The sequence below is a fragment of the Erinaceus europaeus genome, chromosome 8 (genome assembly GCF_950295315.1).
Source record: "Erinaceus europaeus chromosome 8, mEriEur2.1, whole genome shotgun sequence".
NCBI classification, from domain to species: Eukaryota; Metazoa; Chordata; class Mammalia; order Eulipotyphla; family Erinaceidae; genus Erinaceus; species Erinaceus europaeus.
This window is the reverse complement of record NC_080169.1, coordinates 121,113,485-121,136,095: the sequence shown is the minus strand read 5'-3', so window position 1 is coordinate 121,136,095 and position 22,611 is coordinate 121,113,485. Positions and strand designations below refer to the sequence as shown.

Here is a 22,611-nt window from a genome sequence, read left to right as displayed (position 1 = left end):
GTGCACAAAACACCAGACTCTCAAGCATGAGGTCCTGAGTTCAATCCCCAGCAGCACATGAACCAGAGTGACATTTGGTTCTTTCTCTCTCTCCTCCTATCTTTCTCATTAATAAATGAAACCTTAAAATGGGACTTTTGGGTGGGGGTGGGTTGACTGATTGTTGCTGAATGCTGGGTCGCCTTTTCCTGTCAAGATGTTGGGGCGAGGGGTGGGGTGTTGGGTTGACCTGCCCCTCCATCGTCAAGGAAGCCTGTGGGTTCTCTGCAGTATGGGGAGTGTGCAGATAGAGAACTTGGGAGGGGGTGTCTTGGTGTGTTTTTTTTCCATTTTTAAAAAATATTTATTTTCTTTGTGTTACCCCCTTTTTTGTCGTTGTAGTTATTATTGTTGTTGATGTCTTCATTGTTGGATAGGACAGAGAGAAATGGAGAGAGGAGGGGAAGACAGAGAGGGGGAGAGGAAGACAGACACCTGCAGACCTGCTTCACCGCCTGTGAAGCGACTCCCCTGCAGGTGGGGAGCCGGGGGCTTGAACCGGGGTCCTCACGCTAGTCCTTGTGCTTTGCGCCACTTGCACTTAACCCGTTGTGCTGCCGCCCAAGTTCCCTTTTTTCCATTTTTTAAAAAATATTTATTCATTCCTTTTTGTTGTCCTTGTTGTCTTATTGTTGTAGTTATTATTGTTGTTGTTGTTGTTGGATAGGACAGAGAGAAATGGAGAGAGGAGGGGAGACAGAGAGGAGGAAAGAAAGATAGACACCTGCAGACCTGCTTCACCGCCTGTGAAGTGACTCCCCTGCAGGTGTGCTTAACCCACTGCACTACCTAACGCCCGACTCCCTAGCCCTAAACCTTAAGAGGGCTGGGAGACAGCATAAGGATTCTGCAAAAAGACTCTCCTGCCTGAGGCTCTGAAGCCCCAGGTTCAATCCTCACCACCACCATCTTCCAGAGCTGAATAGGGCTCCAGTTAAAAAAAGTCATCATCATGCTGGGTTATAATTATGCAAGAAGCCTTTCATGTTTGAGGCACAAAACGTCCCAGCTTCAATCCCGAGCACTACCATAAGCCAGAGCTCAGCAGTGCTGTGGTCTCTCTCTCTCTCTAATTTTTTTTCTGTGTCTCTCTCATTAAAAATAAGGTAGGGTGGAAGAGATAGCATAACAGTTGTGCAAAGAGACTCTCATATCTAAGCTCCAAAGTCCCAGGTTTAATCCCTGGCACCACCATAAGCCAGAGCTGAGCAGTGCTCTGGTGAAAAATACATAAATACAAAAAAAAAAATTTAAGGGGGCATGGTGGTGGCACACTCAGTTAAATGCACATAGTACAAAGCACAAGGACCTGTGCAAGTATCCAGGTTCAAGCCCCCAGCTCCCCACCTGCAGGGGAGACACTTCACATGCAGTGAAGCAGGTCTGCAGGTGTCTTTCTCTCACCCTCTATTTTTTAAATTATCTTTATTTATTGTATAAACAGCCGGAAATTGAGAGGGAAGGAGGAGATAGAGAGGGAGAGAGACAGATAAGACACCTGCAGCACTGCTTCACCACTTGCAAAGCTCCCCCCCACCCCCGCAGGTGGGGACCAGGGGCTTGAACCCAGGTCCTTGCTCACTATAACGTGTGTGCTCAACCAGGTGTGCCAACAACCGGCCCCTCTGTTTTTTTAAAAAATATTTTTATTTGTCATTGGTCAGAGACAGAGAGAAATTGAGAGGGGGGAAGACAGATAGGGAGAGACACAGGGAGACACCTGTTTCACAGTTCTGGGGTGGGAAAGTCACCGGACAGCGTGAGAGCTTTCCCCAGTGCTGGGGTGCTCTTATGCAGAGCTGGGACCCCAACTTGGGCCACAGTAGAGCTCAGCTGGGGTGGGCTGGAAGGGGGCAGGGTCTGGTCACGTCAAGGGGTCCCACGGTGGGCTTCTCAGCCTGGAAGACTGGCGATGGGAGCCCCTACCTGCCCGTCCCTCAGTGCTGTCCTGTCTGGTCTGAGCCCCTGTGGCCGGGTGTCATGATGCCCTTGGGGGCTGACAGGCCACCTGTTCCCATGGAGGTCTCTCTGCCTCCCTCTCCTTCCTGCAGGGGGCTGGAGCAAGGAAGGGCTGGCATGTGCAGCCCCTGCTGGACTGTGCAGGACTCAGGACTTGGACACCTACCCCGGCTGCCCACCCTCTGCCTTCCCTTCAGCTCCCCTGCCTCACGGGGACTCGAACTGCTGGTCCGGCGCCAGCGGGGGAATCCTTGCTGGAGGGAGGGGCTGTGGAACCACTCTCCAACAATGACCCACGGTCTCCTGACAAAACTGACAGCCTCTGATTGAAAAGGATGTTTGGGGCTGGGGAGACAGCACCACGGTTTTATAAATGACTCCCTTGCCTGAGGCTCTAAGGGCCCAGGTTCAATCCCCAGCACCACCACAGCTGAGCAGGGCTCTGCTCTCCTCTAGCTAGCTAGCTCTTTTAATAAATAAATAAAATATTACAAAGACTCTCTTGCCTGAGGCTCTGAGGTCACAGGTTCAGTCCTCAGCACCACCATGAGCCAGAGCTGAGGCCCTAGTGGAAAAACAACAAAACAACTTCAGTGAGGCCCCGGCAAATGCCTAGGTCCCCCCCCACAAAGGGAGGGGGTGTCCGGCTGAGCCTGGTGCCTGGAGTAGACCCCCTTGCTCTTCTGGGAGACCAGGGTGCAGGTTGGCGCCTGATGGAGCCTGGCCTGCAGCTTCCCAGAACATGCCCTGCCCCTCAGGCCCCACAAGCTGGCAGTCTGCTTAGGGGTTTGGCTCCACACCCCGGACTTTCTGTTTCGTGTCTATTCTCTTGCCCCCCAGCCCTCACTGCCTTCAGACTCTTGAGTCTCAACAGCAGACAGGCTTGCTCCTGGGACTGTGAGGGCTGCAGATTCTTAAGCGATGGGGAGATCTCCAACAGTGGCGTGTCCAGGCAGACCCACCACAGGAGCAAGGCTGGCAGGGGGGAGCCAGGCCTCACCCACCGGGGAGGGTTTAGCTGGAACCAGTTGCCGGGGGAACGGAAGTGTCTTGTCAGAGACTCAAGGGCCTGGTCCCAGGCATCCAGGGGGAGACCAGGGGGGAGCCAGGGTAAGTGGGGAGAAACTGCTCAAGCCTGGGCAGACTGCATTCTCTTTCCCTCTCTCCCTCCCCCCTCCCTTGCTCACCCAGACTAGAAACAACACATCAGACTTGATTTCTGTAAGGTTTCAGCAACACTCTTCGTCGTGGACTTGCTTGGCCAGAAGCCAGAGACAGGCTTTGGGCAGGAGGAGTGGGTGCTAAGAGCCCTTTTCTTTTTGTCCATCTGGAGAGACTGGCTTTATTTGACTGAACCAGCCTCCTCTCACAGCTGAGCACCTGAGACCTGCACCGACCACCTGACTGACTGCAAGGCTCTCAGAAGGGCCCGGACCTCCCTGGGCCCGACACCCTCCGGTGGCCCCAGCAAGTGGCCAGGTGACAGTGCTGCATCACTCCAGAGGGAAGGGAAACTGCCAGCTGCTGGGAAGCTTCTGGAAAGGGGCAGGACGCGCGGAGGGTGGGGGGGAGTGAGATGCAGGGCCCTGAGAAACAGAGCTCTGAGGAACGGGGCCTCAGGCACAGACTGGGGGGCTGAGAACGTAGGTCCCCAGGTTCTTAGCCAGGTCCTGCGGGAGGGCCCCAAGCTGGTGGGAGTCAGATTGAGAAGCCAGACCTCTTGTTTGCCAGATAGAGATGAAATGTATTAGAGGTGCCGACCCGGGATCCCCGGAAGGCTTGCGGGTGCTGTGTTTTGGGAAAGGCATCCTTGTCAGGTCGGGGCAGGCTGGAGCTCAGCTCCCGGAGGCGGGGAGGGAGCCCCGGGGCCTGGGTGCTGTGCCCCCCAACCGCCTGGCCTGCTCAGCCCTCTGGTCCTGCCCTCCTGCTGCATGGGTCACCCGGTGAGGTTGGCCGCAGTGGCCCTGCCTCCCGTCCTCTAAGAACCCTGCTTGGGCCAGCTGTTTAAACCACCGGGCGGTGTTGGGCGCGGGGTGTTGGGCGAGGGGTGTCGGTCCAGGTTTCAAAACAGGGTGTCCTTGTCATGTTCTCAAGTCCCCCCAAAGCGTGTCTCTGGTTAAGCGCTAGCCCCCACTTCCCCCCCACCCCACAACCACGACTGGCCAGCTTGCCAGCGGGTGGGGATGGGGGTGGGGGTGCAGCGGGGGGGGGGGGGGGAGGAGGCAGTTCACAAGACCCCCCCTCCGCCCCCGTCGCCATACCATGGCCCGGCCTCCAGGCCTTCCGGGGGGACGCCTAGGCCCGCGGGGGCGAGGCCGGCCAGCAGCGGACCCGGGGGGTCGGGGGGCCGGCCGGGGGGGCCCGGGGGCCCGTCCCCGGCACAGGCCCCGCCGTGGCCGGCGCGCAGGTGGTCCTTGAGGGTCTGCTTGTAGCGGAAGCTGCGGCCGCAGTGCGCGCAGGGGTAGGGCCGCTCGCCCGTGTGCGTGCGCTGGTGCTTGAGCAGGTGGTGCTTGCGGATGAAGCTCTTGCCGCAGTGCGCGCAGGGGAAGGGCCGCTCGCCCGTGTGCAGCCGCCGGTGGTTGAGCAGGTGCTCCTTGCGCAGGAAGCTCTTGCCGCAGTCCGGGCAGGGGTAGGGCCGCTCGCCCGTGTGCACCGTCTGGTGGCGCAGCAGCGCCGAGTGGCCGTGGAAGTCCAGGCCGCAGTGCGGGCAGGAGAAGGGGCGCTCGCCGGCCGCGTGGGCGCGCTGGTGCAGCAGGAGGCTGAGGCGGAGGCTGAAGCTGCGGCCGCACTGCCCGCAGCGGAACGGGCGCTCGGCGGCGTGGGCGCGGCGGTGGGCGGCCAGGCGCGCGGGCTCGGCGAAGCGCTTGGGGCAGTCGGGGCAGGGGAAGGGGCGCTCGGCGCTGCTGTGCACCCGCAGGTGGGCGGCCAGGCGGGACGGGTGCGTGAAGGTCCGCGCGCAGTGCGGGCAGGTGGGGGGCGCCCGCTCGGGCCCGGGGGGCGCGGGGGTTGCGGGGGGCGCGCCCCGGTGGCCCGGCATCGCGTCCTGGGCCAGGCTGCGGCAGGCGAAGAGGGGCTCCCCGGCCGGCGGAGGTGGCGGCGGCGGTGGCGCCGGGTAGCCGCCCAGCTGCGTGAAGGTCACCTGTCCCTCCAGCTCGGCCGCAGGCTGTGCGAAAGGGGCCGCGGAGGCCGCCCCCCCGAAAGGCTCCTTGGCCGGTGCGCCCGGGGGCGGAGAGGGGAAGGGCGCGGGCACCTCCGGGCGCAGGGAGCCGCCGGCCAGGCCCTCGGCCTTGATGGCGAGCTGGTCCGGGTCTGCGAGGCGGAGGCAGGGCGGGGAGTCAGGCCTGGGCTGGGCCCCTCCTCCAGGCCCACCCCACAGCCCCCTTCTCTCCCCCAGCTCTCGGCTTTTTAGCAGATATGGGGTTCGGGCCCCGTTCCCCAGCTGCAGGGGGAAAGCTTTGCAGTAGTGAAGCAGGACTGCAGGAGTCTCTGTCTCTCTCCCTCTCTGTCTCCCCCTTCCTTCTCCTAAATAATTAAAAAAAAATTATATTTATTTATTTTTCCCTTTTGTTGCCCTTGTTTTATTGTGTAGCTATTATTCTTGTTGATGTTGTCGTTGTTGGATAGGGCAGAGAAAAATGAAGAGAGGAAGGGAAGACAGAGAGGGGGAGAGAAAGACAGACACCTGCAGACCTGCTTCACCGCCTGTGAAGCGACTCCCCTGCAGGTGGGGAGCCGGGGGCTCGAAGTGGGATCCTTAGGCCGGTCCTTGCGCTTCACACCACGTGCGCTTATTAATCCACTGCACTACCGCCTGACTCCTCTCATAAATAATTTTTAAAAATTAAAAATAGGCAGAAGACCCCCACCAATGTATCCTGGAGCCCCTCTTCCCCAGAGCTCTGCCTCACTAAGGAAAGAGAGAGACAGGTTGGGAGTACGGATCCACCTGCCAACGCCCATGTTCAGCGAGGAAGCAATTACAGAAGCCAGACCTTCCACCTTCTGCACTCCATATGGACCCTGAGTCCATGCTCGCAGAGGGATAAAGAATAAGGAAACTATCAGGGGAGGGGATGGGATACGGAGTTCTGGTGGTGGGAATTGTACCCCTCTTATCCTATGGTCTTGTAAGTGTATCCATTTTATGAATAAAATTTTTTAAAAAAGTAAAAAAAAATTTTAAAATAAAATAAAGATTTCTAGTCCACTGCCCCCTAAAACCTAAGATTCACCAGCAGGGCTTCAATCCCTGGCATCACACGCGAGCATCAGATCCCCGCTCCGGGTTCTTCCTCCTCCTCACTGATAAATACGTCAAGACTGGGCTGGATGAAGTGAGATCAGCCAGCAAGACAAGGATGAAGATGGGCTGATCTCACACTTGTGGACAGAAGCGGAGAAATCAGAACAGAAGGGGAAACACAAAGCAGAACCTGGACCGGGTTTGGTGCACCACACCCAAGTGAGGGAATCTTGGGGAGGGGAGCTTTTAGGTCCTGGTGCCTGCTGGTGGAAGAGGACCTGTGCTGCGGGCCGGGGGAGGGGGTTGCAGGAAACGTATTTCACATGTGCACCAACAACTGCATTTACTGTAAACCATTAATCTCCCCAATAAAAAAAAAAAATGGCTTGGAGAGACAGCTTAGTGAGTCTGCAAAAGACTCTCATGCCTGAGGCTCCAATTTCCCAGGTTCAGTCCCCAGCACCACCATCAACTGAGCTGAGCAGTGCCCTGGTCTTTCTCTCTGTACCTCTCTTATTAAAATAATAATAATAATAAAAAAGTGGTCTGGGAGGTGGCACGGTGGATAAAGCATTGGGCTCTCAAGCATGAGGTCCTGAGCTCAATCCCCGACAGCACATGTACCAGAGTGATGTCTGGTTCTTTCTTTCTCTGCCTGTCTTTCTCATGAATAAATAAATTCTTAAAAATAAAATAAAATAAAAATACTTAAGTGTAATGTATTAATTTATTATGAGAGAGAGAGGATGGGGGGAGAAGAGAGCAGAGCACAGCATAAGGTGATGTTGGGGACTGACCCTGAGGTGACTGGGACCTCAGGAGTCCACACTAGTACTCTGGCACTGAGCTGTCCTAGTCAATAAAAAGGAAAAATTGAAGGGAAAACTCTAAGTAGCACTTGGGCTGGAGTTGGTGTATGGCGGCAAGGAAAAGACTCTGGGGGGGGTGGGGGGGCAGGTTCAGGTCCCGGAGCTTGATGGCAGAGGACCTAGTGGGGGTTGTATTGTTATGTGGAAATGTTATGCATGTACAAACTATTGTCTTTACTGTCGACTGTAAGCCTTTTTTTTTTATTTCCCAAATTCTTGGAAGAACAGAAACTGTCTTTTCTCTCTTTTTTCTTTTAAGAAACTTTTTTTTTTTTTTAATACCAGAACACTGCTCAGTTCTGGCTTATGGTGGGGCTGGGGATTGAACCTGGACCTCAGAGTCTCAGGCTTGAAAGGCTTTTGAATAACCATTATGCTGTCTCCCCAGCCCTCTTTTCTTTTCTATTTTCTAACTGCCAGCAGGGTTACTGCTGCAGCTCTTTGTCTTCATGAAGAATCCACTGCTCCTGGTGGCCTTCCTCCAACCCCCTTGTTTATTTTTGAGAAAGACAGAGAGAAATTGAGAGTGAAGGAGGAGATACAAAGGGAGACAGGAAGAGAGGCAACACTCACTAAGCTTCCCCCTTACTGGTGGGGACTAGGGGCTTGAAGCCAGGTCCTTGTTTTGTTCTTATTTATTTATTTTAAAAAGGAGACATTAACAAAACCATAGGATAAGAGGGGTACAACTCCACACAATTCCCACCACCAGAACTCCGTATCCCATCCCCTCCCCTGATAGCTTTCCCATTCTCTATCCCTCTGGGAGCATGGACCCAGGGTCACTGTGGGATGCAGAAGGTAGAAGGAAAGCCATGTCCTTTTGCATGGTGACATGTGTGCTCTACCTGGTACACCAACCCCTGGCCCATTAACTCTCCTATTTATTTATTTGTTTATTTATATTTATTTATTTTGCCTCCAGAGTTATTGCTGGGGCTCAGTGCCTGCACTGTGAATCCACTGCTCCTGGAGGCCATTTTCCCCATTTTTTGTTGCCTTTGTTGTTGCTATTGCTGTTATATAGGACAGAGAGAAATGGAGAGAGGAGGGAAGACAGAGAGGGGGAGAGAAAGACAGACACCTGCAGACCTGCTTCACCGCCTGTGAAGTGACTTCCCTGAAGGTGGGGAGCCGGGGGCTCAAACCAGGATCCTTACACCAGTCCATGCACTTAACCCGCTGCACTACCACCCAGCCCCCAACTCTCTAATTTTTTTATATATTTATTTATTTATTTTCCCTTTCGTTGACCTTGTTGTTTTTTATTGTTGTTGCAGTTATTGTTATTGATGTCGTTGTTGGATAGGAAAGAGAGAAATGGAGAGAGGAGGGGAAAACAGAGGGTGGGGAGAAAGATAGACACCTGCAGACCTGCTTCACCGCCGATGAAGTGACCCACGTGCAGGTGGGGAGCCGGGGGCTCGAACCAGGATCCTTAAGGAGGTCCCTGAGCTTTGTGCCACGTGCGCTTAATCCACTGCGCTACTGCCCGACTCCCCCAACTCTCTAATTTTTAATGTTCATTTCCTAGAGTCTAAAAAAACAAGGGGCATGGAATATATTAAAAATGGATTACACTGTGTTGGACAAATGAAGGGGTCTGTTGGGGCGCAGGGTGGGAGAGACGGCTGCTGCCCATCCCACTGCAGTCACCCTCGGGGAGGATGCTGCTAGCGTTCCCACGTGGCCCTCCCGGGACAGCTGGCCCTGCCTGTCACCCCCCCCAATCCCTTTTCTCTTCCAGCCTTTCCACGTTTTTTGCAAACGCTGCTCTGCCTTTCCCTCACTCGTGCTTCTGACCCATCCGCACGCGTTTATTCCTTTCCCTCTGCCGATTCTAGTTTGCCCTACCCTCACAGTGTCTTCTCCTGCTTGAAGTCTGTCTTCGTTCCACTCTTGACTTGCTCGAGCGTGGCCTTCTATCACGTCTAACTCGCTTGAGTGTCTCTCTGTGCCCCTTTCCCACCGGCTCCCCCACGTCCTTGCTTCCCTGGGCCCAGCAAGGCCTCACTCACCGGCGAAGGTGGCCTTGTATATCTCGCTCTCCTTGGGCTCTGACGGGGCCCCAACCTGAGGTTCTTCCTCTTGTTTGATCCAGGAGAGAATATCCGATGTGGAAATGCCAGGCTCTGTTTGTGGGGGGAAGGAGAACAGCAAGTTTGTGGACACAGGTTTTTTTTTTTTCCCCAAAAAAAACTGAACCAGCCTTTCCAGAGCAGGCATATAGCATCCGGGGGCCAGTTCAGAATCAGAGCAAATGGCTGCGTCTGGACATGGTACACTCCGCTGCTCTGTGTTTAGGGGCCTGTCGCTAAACACCCCATAATTTCTGTTTCGGAGATGGCACCCTAAACAGTCTAGAACTGATGGGATCTTTCTGGGCTGGGTGGTAGCTCGCCCTGCAGACACCTAAGTTATTGTGAGTGAGGAGCCGGCCGTAAAACCCTGGGCCGCCCTAAAGGGGGAACTTCACAAACAGTAGGGCAATGTCACAGGTGTCTCTCCTTCTCTGTCTCTCACCCTCTAATAAAAAAACAAACAGTGGTCTGGGAGGTGGCACAGTGGCTAAAGCATTGGATTCTCAAGCATGAGGTCCTGAGTTCAATCCCCGGCAGCACATGTACCAGAGTGATGTCTGGTTCTTTCTCTCTACTCCTCTATCTCATTAATAAATAAATTCTTAAAAACAAACAAACAAACAAAAACCACCAGAAGGCAATGGCGGCAGGCTGAGCACAGCTGGCTGAGCACACACATTACCATGTGCAAGGACCTGGGTTCAAACCCTGGTTCCACCTACAGGGAAACAGTTTCAGGAGCTGTGAAGCAGACCTGCAGGTCTCTCTCTCTCTCTCTCCCTTTATCTCTGTCTCTCCCCTCTCAATTATTTTCTTATTTTTAAAAAACATTTTTTTTATTATCTTTATTTTTTATTGGATAGAGACAGCTAGAAATCAAGAGGGAAAGGGGTGACAGAGAAGAGACAGAGGGACACCTGCAGCACTGCTTCACCACTTGCAGAGCTTTCTCCTTGCAGGTGGGTCCAGGGACTTGAACCTGGGTCCTTGCGCACTATAACATGTGTGATCAATCAGGTGTCCCACCACCCGGCCCCTATTTCCTCATTTTTTTCCCCTTTTAATTAGTGACTTAATAATGACTGACAAGATTGTGGGGTAAGAGGAAGAGGGGTACAATTCCACATAGTTCCCACCACCAGAGTTCCCTTTCCCATCCTCTCCACTGGAAGCTTCCCTATTCTTTTTTTTTTTTTTTTTTTTTTAATCTCCAGGGTTATTGCTGGGGCTTGGTGCCTGCACTACGGATCCCCTGCTCCTGGAGGCTATTTTTTCCCAATTTGTTGGCCTTGTTGTTTATCATTGCTATTGTTATTATTGTTGTTGTTGTTGTTGCTAGTATCATTGTTATTGCTGTCAGATAGGACAGGGAGAAATGGAGAGAGGAGGGGAAGACAGAGAGGGGGAGAAAGACAGACACCTGCAGACCTGCTTCACCGCCTATAAAGTGACCCCCCTGCAGGTGGGGAACTGGGGGCTCGAACTGGGATCCTTGTGCTGGCCCTTGCACTTTGCTCCATGTGCGCTTAACCCACTGTGCTACCTTCTGGCGCCCAGCTTCCCTATTCGTATTCTTTATCCCTATGGGGATATGGACCAACATTCTTTATGGGGTGCAGAAGGTGGAAGGTTTGGCTTCTGTAATTGCTTCTCTGCTGGACATGGACATGGGCTTTGAGCCCTCAGTACATGGGGACACCGGGGAAGCCCCATAAATGGAGTTTCCTTTAAGATTTTTTTTTAAAAAAATATTTATTAATGAGAAAGATTGGAGGAGAGACAGAAAGAACCAGACATTACTCTGGTACATATGTTCCTGGGGATTGAACTCAAGACCTCATGCTTGAGAGTTTGACACTTTACCTACTGTGCCACCTCCCAGACTACCTACGTGGAGTTTTATAGTCTCTCTCTTATCTCTTAGACACGTAGGTGGAAATACATTGGAGTCTGCACTGATTCTGAAATGCATGCAAAACAGGATGGAGTGACAGACAGATGGTCAGGGAGATGCAGAGATGAGTGTCAGTGTGGTAAGGAAGTGGAGTGACTTGTCACAGATGAGATCTGGGCCACTGGTGTTTGCCCCCTGTAACATCATTTCTGTTTGAAGGATTTTTTTTAAAAAAATTTTTTGTTTATTTAATCCCCTTTGTTGCCCTTATTGTTTTATTGTTGTAGTCATTGTTGGATAGGACAGAGAGAAGTGGAGAGAGGAGGGGAAGACAAAGAGGGGGAAAGAAAGACAGACACCTGCAGATCTGCTTCACCGCTTGTGAAGCGACTCCCCAGCAGGTGGGGAACCGGGGGCTCGAACCGGGATCCTTACGCCGGTCCTTGGGCTTTGCACCACCTGCGCTTAACCCACTGCGCTACCGCCCGACTCCGTTTGAAGGATTTTATAAAGAAGCGTCAGGCCAGAGAGGCCTTGCCCTGTGTGTCTGTGTGTGGTACAGATCCAAGCCGAACAGCCGAGTGAGTGGGCCACATGACAGGCAGAAGCTCGAGTGTTGAGGTGTCTCTCCCTCTCTGTCTCTGTCTGAATAAATTTAAAAAGGCCTGCGCGCAGTAAAGCCGCATATGCGCGAGGCTGACTGCAAATATGATTCACGTCATGCAATGCAATGTAATCCAGCGTCAGGAAGAGAGAGCAGAGGCTGGAGTGGGGTTGTGAGAGAAGTCTGCCTACCAGAGATACCTGGAGGCTAAGTTTGCTGCTCGGCAAAGACCGAGACTCCGTCTGTGAGTCCTCCAAACCCCAGCAGTGGGGTTGGAAAGAAACCAGACACGTGGACTTGGGCCCCTTCCCCCCACTTAAATTTTTTTCTTTTAGTTTTAATTATTTATTACTTATTGAATAGAGACAGAAATCAAGAAGAGAGAGACCTACAGCCCGGCTTCGCTGAAGCTTCCTCCTTCCTGGTGGGGACTGGGGGCTTGACCTCTGGTCCTTACACACGGAGACCGACACGTGTGCTAAACCAGGTGTACTACCACCCGGCCCCCAATATTTAATTAATTAATTTATTTATTTATTTATTTGCTTATATCAGAGCCCTGCATAGCTCTGGCTTCTGGTGTTTAGGGGATTGAACCTGGGACTAAGGAGTCTTAGGCATAAGAGTCTGTTTGTATAACCATTATGCTGCCTCCCCCCCCCCCCCCCCCCCCGCTTCCCTCACAATTCTTTTTTTTTTTTTTTCTCCTCCAGGGTGATTGCTGGGCTCGGTGCCTGCACCATGAATCCACCGCTCCTGGAGGCCATTTTCCCCCCTTTTGTTGCCCTAGTTGTTGCAGCCTCGTTGCGGTTATTATTGCCATTGTTGACGTTGCTTTGTTGTTGGATAGGACAGAGAGAAATGGAGAGAGGAGGGGAAGAGAGAGAGAGAGGGGAGAGAAAGACAGACACCTGCAGACCTGCTTCACCGCCCGTGAAGCGACTCCCCTGCAGGTGGGGAGCCGGGGGCTCGAACCGGGATCCTTACGCCGGTCCCTGTGCTTTGTGCCACGTGCGCTTAACCCACTGCGCCACCGCCCGACTCCCTCCTCACAATTCTTAACCATCTGTCAGCCAAAAGCCTTGGGGGGCTGAGAACTGGCTCCCAAAGCAGGGAGCCCCACCTCACCCGGACAGATGGATGTCAGCGGAGCACCCCAGGCAGGTCCCCCGCCCCTCCAGCCAGGCTAAGTGGCTCTACATCCATCTACGTCCGCTCCCCGACGTCACTTCCCTCCGGGTGAGTGTGGCTTCTTGCTCTGCCCTGTCGGGAATGCTTGTTCTACGTTGTTGTTTTTTAATCTTTTCTTGGGAAATACTGATTTACAGGAGCGCTGTTGTCACGTGGCTACAATTTCTTAGCTCCCCATGACAGGCGCGGAACACCTGTCCTAGGCCAGGAGTGGGCTTCACGCCTTCGCCCAGAAGCACCATGCCACGTGGTACTGGTGGCTGTGGCCCTGGGCACAAAGGGTTTCTCTCTCTCTCCCAGGTGCATGCTGGTGCTGCAGCTGCGGGTGCCCAGGCGTTCTAGAAGCTTCTGAGTCCGGAACCTCCCTCGTCCCTCTCACCTTCGCTGGGGTCTGCGGGGATCTCACTCTCCGGGGGCGCCGCCTGGGCCTCGGCTTGGTGCTCTCCTTCCGGCTGAATCTGGGACAAGACATCGGGCTGGTTCATGGCATAATCTGGGGGAGAAGGAAGAGGAAGAAGGTGCGTGTGAGACCCACAAGCCCAGGGTCCAGAATACTTGCTCCCCATCCACTCAGCCACGGCTGGCATCTTGGAGGAAACCATGAAGAGAGGAGGAGGCACGGCTGCTTGAGCGCCGCCCAGTGAGGAGGCATGGCGGCGTGCCCCCCTAAGGTGGAGAGAGGGGACCCCCGCCCTTTTGAAATGATGGCGGCCCAGGGAAACCTCTGTCGCTGACAGTTCCATAGACCTGAGCTTCAGGGCAAAGGAAGCTGCGCCACTTCCTGTTTCGCTCGGGCAAAATGGATTCTCTGGCTTGGAGCCTGGATCTGAAGGGTGTGGGGACGGGGAGGAAACGGGGACGGTCCCCAACCCTTCTCAGAGCCGCTGTCCCCCCTCACCCGTGGAGACGAGAGACTCGTAGTTGCCTTTCATGATGTTCTTGTAGAGTTCCTTCTGCCACTCTTCTAATTTTTCCCACTCGGGGGTTGAGAAGTAGATGGAGATATCGTCGAATGTCACAGGCACCTAAAGTGAAAACCAGACTGGGGTTGGTCCCTCCCACGGCACTGCAGTCACGCATGGCAGCATCACTGAGCGCTGGGTAGTTACGACAAACTGTGAGGGAGGATGGAGCTCCAGCAAAACTGAGGCAAAGATCCAGGGACCACAGGGGAAAAAAAATGGGCAGATCTAGATGGAGAGTTGGAGAAATAATAGTTGACCCCTGGGAGTCCGGCAGTGGCGCAGCGGGTTAAGCGCAGGTGGCACAAAGCTCAAGGACCAGCGTAAGGATCCCAGTTTGAGCCCCCGGCTCCCCACCTGCAGGGGAGTTGCTTCACAGGCGGTGAAGCAGGTCTGCAGGTGTCTGTCTTTCTCTCCCCCTCTGTCTTCCCCTCCTCTCTCCATTTCTCTCTGTCCTATCCAACAACAACATCAATAACAACAACAACTACAACAACAAAAAAGGCAACAAAAGGGAAAATAAATGAATAAAAAATTTAAAAAAATAGTTGATCCCTATCTACAACCTTGGGAGAACTGCTGTAGCTTCCAGTGGAGGGAGTGAGGATCCAGAACTCTGGTGGTGGGAATGGTGTGGAGTTGGACCCCTGTTATCTTGCAGTTTTATAAATCAATATTAAATCGTTAATAAAATTTAAAAAGCAAGGAAGGAAACCAACCTCCAGGAATTGACTGTAATATATATATACTTTTTTTTTTTTTTTTTTGCCTCCAGGGTTATCACTGGGGCTCAGTGCCTGGACTATGAATCCACTGCTCCTGGAGGTTATTTTTCCCATTTTGTTGTCCTTGTTGTTGCGCTTGTTGTAGCTGTTATTGTTATTGTCATAGCTGTTGTTGTTGGATAGGGCAGAGAGAAATGGAGAGAGGAGGGGAAGACAGAGAGGGGGAGAGAAAGATAGACACCTGCAGAACTGCTTCACCACTTATGAAGCGACCTCCCCTGCAGGTGGTGAGCCAGGGGCTTGAACCGGGATCCTTCTGCCCTTGTGCTTTGCACCAGGGCTTTGCCCTTGTGCTTAACTGGCTGCGCTACCGCCCAGCTCCCGATATATATACTTATTTTTTTTTGCCTCCAGGGTTATTGCTGGGGCTCAGTGCCTGCACCATGAATCCACTGCTCCTGAAGGCCATCCCCCCCCATTGTTGTTGATGTCGTTCATTGTTGGATAGGACAGAGAGAAATGGAGAGAGGAGTGGAAGACAGAGGGGGAAGAGAAAGATAGACACCTGCAGACCTGCTTCACCGCCTGTGAAGCGACAAACCTGCAGGTGGGGAGCCGGAGGCTCGAACTGGGATCTTTCCACCTGTCTTTGCGCTTTGCACCACGTGCGCTTCACATGCCAGACCCCCGATATATATACTTTTTTAATACATTGCTAGGGAGTGAGCCCAGCACATGTATGATAACACACCTGGTATCTTTTTCATTTCTTCATTTCTCCCTTTCTTTCTGTCTGTCTGTCTGTCTGTCTGTCTTTTTTACTTTCTAGAGAGAGAGGGGAGGGGGAAATATCAAAAGAGGAGAGACATTACTAGAGCACCACTCAGTCCACCCAGCAGTCACAGTGCGCCTTGGGTGCTGTCCGTGGTGCTGAGGCTCGTACTCAGGGCCTCACCCAAGTCAAGGTGCTTAGGCTGACTGGATTCTCCGGCATTAAATGCCTTGCCTGTCCCTGCTCGGCCTATTTCTAACTTCCTTGTCCTTTAAGACTCATCAAAGTCCCACCTCAGCTAGAATCATCCCAGGCCCATTGTAGTTCTCCTCCCCAAATCTCTTCTTTGTGCTACTAATCTTAATAACCACACACTTCTTTTGTGCAGGGACCATATTAATGGCTTAAAATGGCATGTCTGGGGGTCGGGTGGAGGCACACCTGGTTATGTGCTCACATTACAGCATGAGTGGTCCCAGGTTCAAGCCCCTGGTCTCCACCTGCAGGGGGAAGGCTTCACAGGTAGTGAAGCAAATATCTTTTTTGTCTTTCCTTCTCTATCTCCCACCCCCGCTCAATTTCTCTCTGTCTTATCAAATAAAATTGAAAGAAAAAAAAAAGAGGTCACCAGGAATGATGGATTCATAGTACTAGCACCAAGCCCCAGCAATAACCCTCGTGGCCAAAAAAAAAAAAAGTTACGTCTGATCTTATTTTCATAAACTGGACACGTGCATTCACATTCAACACCTGTAACATTCTGTAAGGCAGCTGAGGCATTTGCTCCCTGATTCATTTGAGTCACCTCTCTCTCTCCCCCGAACCAGAGATTTCATTCCTCGGAGGCTACACCATGAATATCTCACGTACGGTGGTCCTGAATTCGATCACCAGCAGCAAGATTTTATTTATTTATTAATGAGGAAGATAGGAGGAGAGAGAGAGAGAGAGAGAGAGAACCAGACGTCACTCTGGTACATGTGCTGCCAGGGATCGAACTCAGGACCTCATGCTTGAGAGTCCAGTGCTTTATCCACTGTGCCACTTCCCGGACCACAATAAATAAAATTACCTTCAAAGGCTACTCGGCACAGTCAGGCTGAGAGCGAGGTGAGAGCCTCAATAGCTTATTTTTCTCTAAAACCACTACAGAAGATCTGAACTCAGGTTTTTAAGCACCGTCATGTGTGCATTTAACTAGTGTGCCAGGATCCAGGTTCAAGTCCCTGTTCACCACTTGTATGGAGAAAACTTCATGAGTGGTGGAGTAGGGCTGCAGGTGTCTCTCTGTCTCTTTCCCTCTCGATCTCCCCTTCCCCTCTCAATTCCTCTCTGTTGCTATCCAGTAATAAATAAATGAAAAAGATTGAAGAAAGAAAGGAAGAAAGAGAACTATGAATGCTCAGGCCATTGCTTGGACCTACCAAGCCAGAATCCTTAGGTGTGGGGTCCACGCAAAGTCTCCAGGCTCGCCGGGTGGTCCCAGGGCTAAACAGGGACCCTGTCTCTGGCCCTGCTCCTGTCACTGCCAACCAGCTGCCTGGCCAACTCCTCTCCTCCCTGTCCCCGGTTTGTGCCTCTGGGACTCTGTGCCACGGCTCTTTCTGCCTGGAAAGTCCTCCCTCAGAGGCCAGGCACCAAGCCCAAGCTAGGAACTGTTCCGGGAAGGGTCTGCTGGGTGAATTAACACGCGAGCAGGGGTGCGTGAAAGGAGGGCTGCCCTCCGCAGCAGCTTAAGGCCCACACAGGCTTCCTTCTGCTTTGCAGGCCCATCCCCCAGCGAGGCGGGGCCCTGCACCAGAGTCTCTGCCAGGAGGAAGCTGAAGGACAGGCTGCAGCCCTGAGCCGGGCCTTCCCTTGTCTGTCTCCAGTGTCCTCACCAGCATAGCCAGCAGAGTCAGACAAGACTGGGTTAAGTACGTAGGACTCGGGAGACAGCTCCTGTCTCTGTGTGTCAAGTCCTGGGTTCGATTCCTCCCCGTCCCTGCACTCAGGGCAGCATCAAGGGACCACCAGAGTTGGCGAAGTTATTTGGGTAGTTACCTGCCTCACCTCTCTCTCCCCCCAGCTCTAACTCTGTAGCTGCATCTATCTCTCCCTCTCTCTCTCTCTGCATTTACACAGACTCAGAAAACCAGGTGAGCAGGCTATCAGGCATTTGCAAGACCCTAGCTTCATTCCTGGACGTAGCAAATTGAAAAATAATAACAAACCATTGAGTTCTCACTTCAAGATTCACACAGGACAAGCCAAGCCTGGGAGAAGTTAACTCATGAGCCGGAGAAATCGTTCACCAGGTTGGGTGACTGCCTCCCCACGCCTGTGGCCCAGGCTTGCGTCCTGGCACCACATGGCATACCATGGCAGCACCAGGGGAAGCTCTGGTGCTAGGATATCTCTCCCTCTCAGTCTTGTTTCTCTACATGGATGAAAAAAAAAAAAAAAAAGGGCCTGCCTGGGGTTGGAGGGGCGGGGGATGGATCCACCCACCAAGACCCATGTCCAGTGGAGAAGCAATTACAGAATCCAGACCTTCTACCTTCTGCTCCCCATAAAGAATTTGGGTCCATACTCCCAGAAGGGGAGAAATGTTAGGAGAAGATGACCAGAGGGCTCTGAACTCCAATTTCATCAGGACCCTGAGAGAGAAGAGGAAAAAAGGGAGGACAGAGAAGGAAGTAGTAAGGAAGAGAAGGCAGGACCATAGGAAAAAATGGGCAAATATATATATATATATAGGTAGACAGTTCTAGAAATAAGAGTCAGCCCATATCTGTGGCCTTGGGAGAACCACTGCAGTTTCCAGTAGAGGGAATAGGGACACAGAACTCTGGTGGTGGGAACAATGTGGAATTATACCTGTTATCTCAGGATTTTATAAATCAATACTCAATCACTAATTAAATATATATATATATATAGGGGCTGGGTGGTAGCGCACATGTTACAATGCACAAGGATCCAGGTTCAAGCCCCCAGTCCCCACCTGCAGGGGGAAAGCTTTGTGAGTATGAAGCAGGGCTGCAGGTGTCTCTCTGTCTCTCTCCCTCTCCATCTCCCCCTTCCCTCTCGGTTTCTGGCTGTCTGTAGCCAATAAATAGATAAAGGTAATACCCCCAAAATCATATTAAAAACCAAAAGCGGCCCACGTCCAAGCATGCAGCAGAGCGCTGGCTCCGTGAGGCGAGCGAACCGGGCCTCTCCCCTCTCCCGGACCCTGAGCTGTCACCTTGGGGGCCTCGCCCTTGCTGCCGGGGGGCAGCCGCAGGACCCAGAAGTTCCTGTTGCGGAGCAGGTTCTCCATGTTCTCCAGGCGCCGCTGCAGCAGCCCGTACTCCTGCAGCAGGGTGCCCAGCACGGCCCACTTGCCCTCCAGCTGCTGCCCCAGGTCCACGGCCGTCTTCTCGCAGTCGGCCAGCTTCTTCTCCGCCGAGCCCGCACGGCCCTCCAGGCTGAGCAGCCGCCGGCTGTGCGCCTCCAGCCTCCGCTCCACGGCCTGCACGGCCGCCACCACCGTCCACAGCGAGATGGCCGCGGTCTGCAGGTGAGCCTCGCTGGGCGCGGGGGCCGGGGGCAGGGGTAGGGGCTGCAGGGAGCCGAGGCCCTCGGGGTCCCACTCGGGGGTCTGTGGGGAGGAAGAGAGGGAGACCGTGAGGTGAGCGCCCGAGGGCCATCAGGAAGGCTCAGGCCCTCTCGCAGGTGTCAAAGGCTGAGACGACAGCTTTGGGGGCTCAGGGCGGGGTTCAGTGAGAGGCCCAACCCACCCGGGGTGCTCCTTGGGATGAGGGCCCAGAATAGGGGATGCGGAAGCCAGGCTTGCTGCTGCCAGCCCCCTCCCTCCCTCTCCCTCTCTCTCCCTCTCTCTCTCTCTCTGGCTGCTCAGAGATGAGGGCCCTGGGACCAGCCACCCCTAAATGTGTCACCCAGCGCAGTCCACTATCTGCCCACAGAGCACTCTACCTGCTGCTCAGAGCTGGAGGCCGAGTCAGGAGAAACAGTGGTGGCTACTTTCTTTTTTATTGATTTATAAAAAGGAAACTGACAAAACCATAGGGAGAGAGAGAGGCAGGATGGCTACTTTCAAACAAAAAACCAGGGGCCCGGGCAGCAGCACAGCGGGTTAAACGCAGGTGGCGCAAAGCGCAAGGACCGGCGTAAGGATCCCGGTTCAAGCCCCCGGCTCCCCACTTGCAGGGGAGTCGCTTCACAGGTGGTGAAGCAGGTCTGCAGGTGTTTATCTTTCTCTCCCCCTTTGTGTTCCCCTCCTCTCTTAATTTCACTGTGTCCTGTCCAACAACAACAACAGCAGTAATAATAACAACAAGGGCAACAAAACCCTGGAGGCAAAAAAACCCCACTAAGCTGTGAAAGAAAAACACCAGAATGTGGCTCAGTGGGTAGCATATGGATTGTTCTAACTCCAGGCCACAGGTTCGATCCCTGGTAACACGTACGGCGAGAGTCTCTAACACATGAGGCAGAGGGCTGGGTAGTGGTGCATCTGGCTGAGCGCACACATTACCACGAGCAAGGACCCTGGTTCAAGTCCTCGGTCCCTACCTGCGGGGGGGGGGGGGGGGGGCGCAACTTCATAAGTGTTGAAGCAGGTCTGCAGGTGGCTCTCTTTCTCTCTCTCTCTCTCCCACCCCACCTCCCTTCCCCTCTCAATCTCTCTCTGTCCTAGCAAATAAAATAGAGAGGGAAAAAAATGGCTGCCAAAGTGGTGAATTCGTAGTGCTGGCACTGAGCCCCCTCTGGTGGCAGAAAAAAAACAAAACAAATAATAAATTCAGGGAGTTGGCGGTAGCGCAGCGGGTTAAGTGCACGTGGTGCAAAGTGCACGTGGTGCAAAGTGCAAGGACCGGCTTAAGGATCCCGGTTGCGTAAGGAACCCCGGTTCGAGCCCCCAGCTCCCCACCTGCTGGGGAGTCCCTTCACAGGTGTCTGTCTTTCTCTCCCCTTCTCTGGCTTCCCCTCCTTTCTCCATTTCTCTCTGTCCTAACAACAACAGCAATAACAACAACAATAATGACTACAACAATAAAACAACAAGGGCAACAAAAGGGAATAAATAAATATTTGAAAAAAATAATAAAAGGAAACAGCTGAAATGAACTGTACTGGTACTCAGGTTAGTCAGACCCACCCAGAGTTTTCCAACGGCAAATCAGTGGCCATTGTCCTTCACAAAGTTATTTCCAGGACCCGGGAAATAACTCAGCTAATAATAAATAAATAACTCAGCTAATAATAATTAGCTCAGCCCGTCAGCACAGCGGGGGCCCCAGAGGCCGCAGGCTCAATCCCGGGCTCCACCTTATGCCAGAGCTGAGCGGTACTCTGGTGTCTCTCTATTAATTCATTAAACAAGTCTATTGAAAATATTGCCTGCCTGAAAATGCCATAATGCCGCACTGAACGAGTGAAGGGACACTGGTGACACAGACACAGAAACAGGCCGTGTGTTCGTCACCCAGCATCAACACAGGTGAGACGAGAAGGCAGAAGGGAAAAGCAGAAGCAAGCCCGGGCAGAGCAGGTGCCCTCCTGCCCCGGCCCCACACGGGGTGCCCAGAGCCTTCATGGTGGGCAGGTCCTGTGTGCCACCCAGCCCTGGGTCCCTGGGCACTGACCCTCTGCATGGCTCAGTGAGGGAGCAGGGCCTGTCACCGTGCCCTCCCGGTGGAGAGGGGGCAGGCGGCAAACTGGGGGCGAACCCACACACCACCTGTACGCCCACCTGGACCCGGGGCTCCACGCCCCCACCACTCAGCAGCACCCACCCAGACACCCAGGGAAGTGGTGTCAGCTGGGGACCCTGCCCCCAGCATGTCCCTGTGTCCGGGTGAAGGGTCCCCACCATGTCCCTGTGTCCAGGCCGATGAGCCCCACGCTGTCCCTGCTGCAAGGTGGGTGTCCTCACGCTGTCCCTGTGTCCGGGTGGACAGTTCCCATGTTGTCCCCACGTCCTGGTGGACGGTCCCAGCACTGACCCCGCGTCCGAGTGGAGGGTCCCAACACTGTCTTCATGTCTGTCCCCTGGATGGTCCCCGCAGTGTCCCCACGTCTGTCCCTGTGTCCTGGTGGACGGTCCCCACAGTGTCCCCACATCCGTTCCTGCGTCCTGGTGGATGGTCCCTGCAGTGTCCCCACGTCTGTCCCTGCGTCCTGGTGGATGGTCCCTGCAGTGTCCCCACGTCTTTCCCCATGTCCGGATGGTCAGTCCCAACACTGTCCTCATCACGTCTGTCCCTGCGTCCGGATGGACGGTCCCCGCAGTGTCCCCACGTCTGTCCCTGCATCCTGGTGGACAGTCCCCGCAGTGTCCCCACGTCTGTCCCGGAAGTCCGTCCCCGCGTCCGGGTGGACAGTCCCCGCAGTGTCCCCACGTCTGTCCCTGCGTCTGGGTGGACGGTCCCAACACTGTCTTCACGTCTGTCCCCGCGTCCAGGTGGACAGTCCCCGCAGTGTCCCCACGTCTGTCCCCGCAGTGTCCCCACGTCTGTCCCCGCGTCCGGGTGGCCGGTCCCCGCAGTGTCCCCACGTCTGTCCCCGCGTCCGGGTGGCCTCTGCGGTCCGGAGCGGGGCTGCGGCGGGAGTGATTTTCGGGGAGGTCTCCACCCGCACCCGCACCCGCACCCGCACCCGCGGAGCTCGTCCCCGGCCGCAGCGGGCGCTCCCCGCAGGGACAGACCCGCACCCCGGGGTCCCCCGGCCGCACGGCGCGGGCAGGCGAGTCTGGGGCTTGGGGGGGGGCCCTCTCCGTCCCCCGGTCCCTTACCGGAGCCGGCGCCGCCTCGGCCATGGTCCCGTGCGGCCCGGCCTCGGGGCAGCGGCGGCCTCGGGGGTTCCGCGGGGCTGCGGGACGCGGGGGGCGCGGGGTCGGCCGCTGTGGCGCCGCAGCTGGCGCGGTGTGGGCACCGAGCGCAGCCGCCGCCTAGAGCGCCCCGCCGCCCCGGCCTGCGCGCCCCGCCGTCTAGCGCGCCCCCTGGCGGCGCCTGCGCGCCCCGCACCCGGCCGCGCCGGTGGGCTGCAGGTGTGTGGACGGAAGCCCCTTTGTGCCCCTTTGTCCCAGGTGCTTAGCGCCCGGCCGGTGGGCACTGGGGGCCCAACCTCAGAGCCGGGCTCATTCTAGGAAGCGTTTTCGCGGTGGCCGGCGGTGGGACCAGGAAGTTCTGCTGTCGCCTTCCTTCCTGCTCAGAGGACCGAGGACCCAGCTGGCGGGCTGGGTCTCTGCCAGGTCCCGCAGGTGGAGGGAAAACTGGGGCCACA

At 54.6% G+C, this 22,611-nt stretch overlaps 1 protein-coding gene across 1 annotated transcript; it reads right to left on the bottom strand.

Moving 5' to 3' along the window:
* Positions 1–3,214: 3,214 nt before the first annotated feature.
* ZNF398 (zinc finger protein 398) lies at positions 3,215–22,287 on the bottom strand. Its single transcript, XM_060196765.1, has 6 exons — positions 22,121–22,287; positions 18,569–18,964; positions 13,779–13,905; positions 13,260–13,373; positions 9,129–9,242; positions 3,215–5,307 (listed from the first exon to the last, which is right to left on the bottom strand). The coding sequence occupies exons 1-6, from the start codon at positions 22,142–22,144 to the stop codon at positions 4,226–4,228; spliced, it is 1,857 nt and encodes a 618-aa protein (XP_060052748.1). The 5' UTR covers positions 22,145–22,287; the 3' UTR covers positions 3,215–4,225.
* Positions 22,288–22,611: the final 324 nt, after the last annotated feature.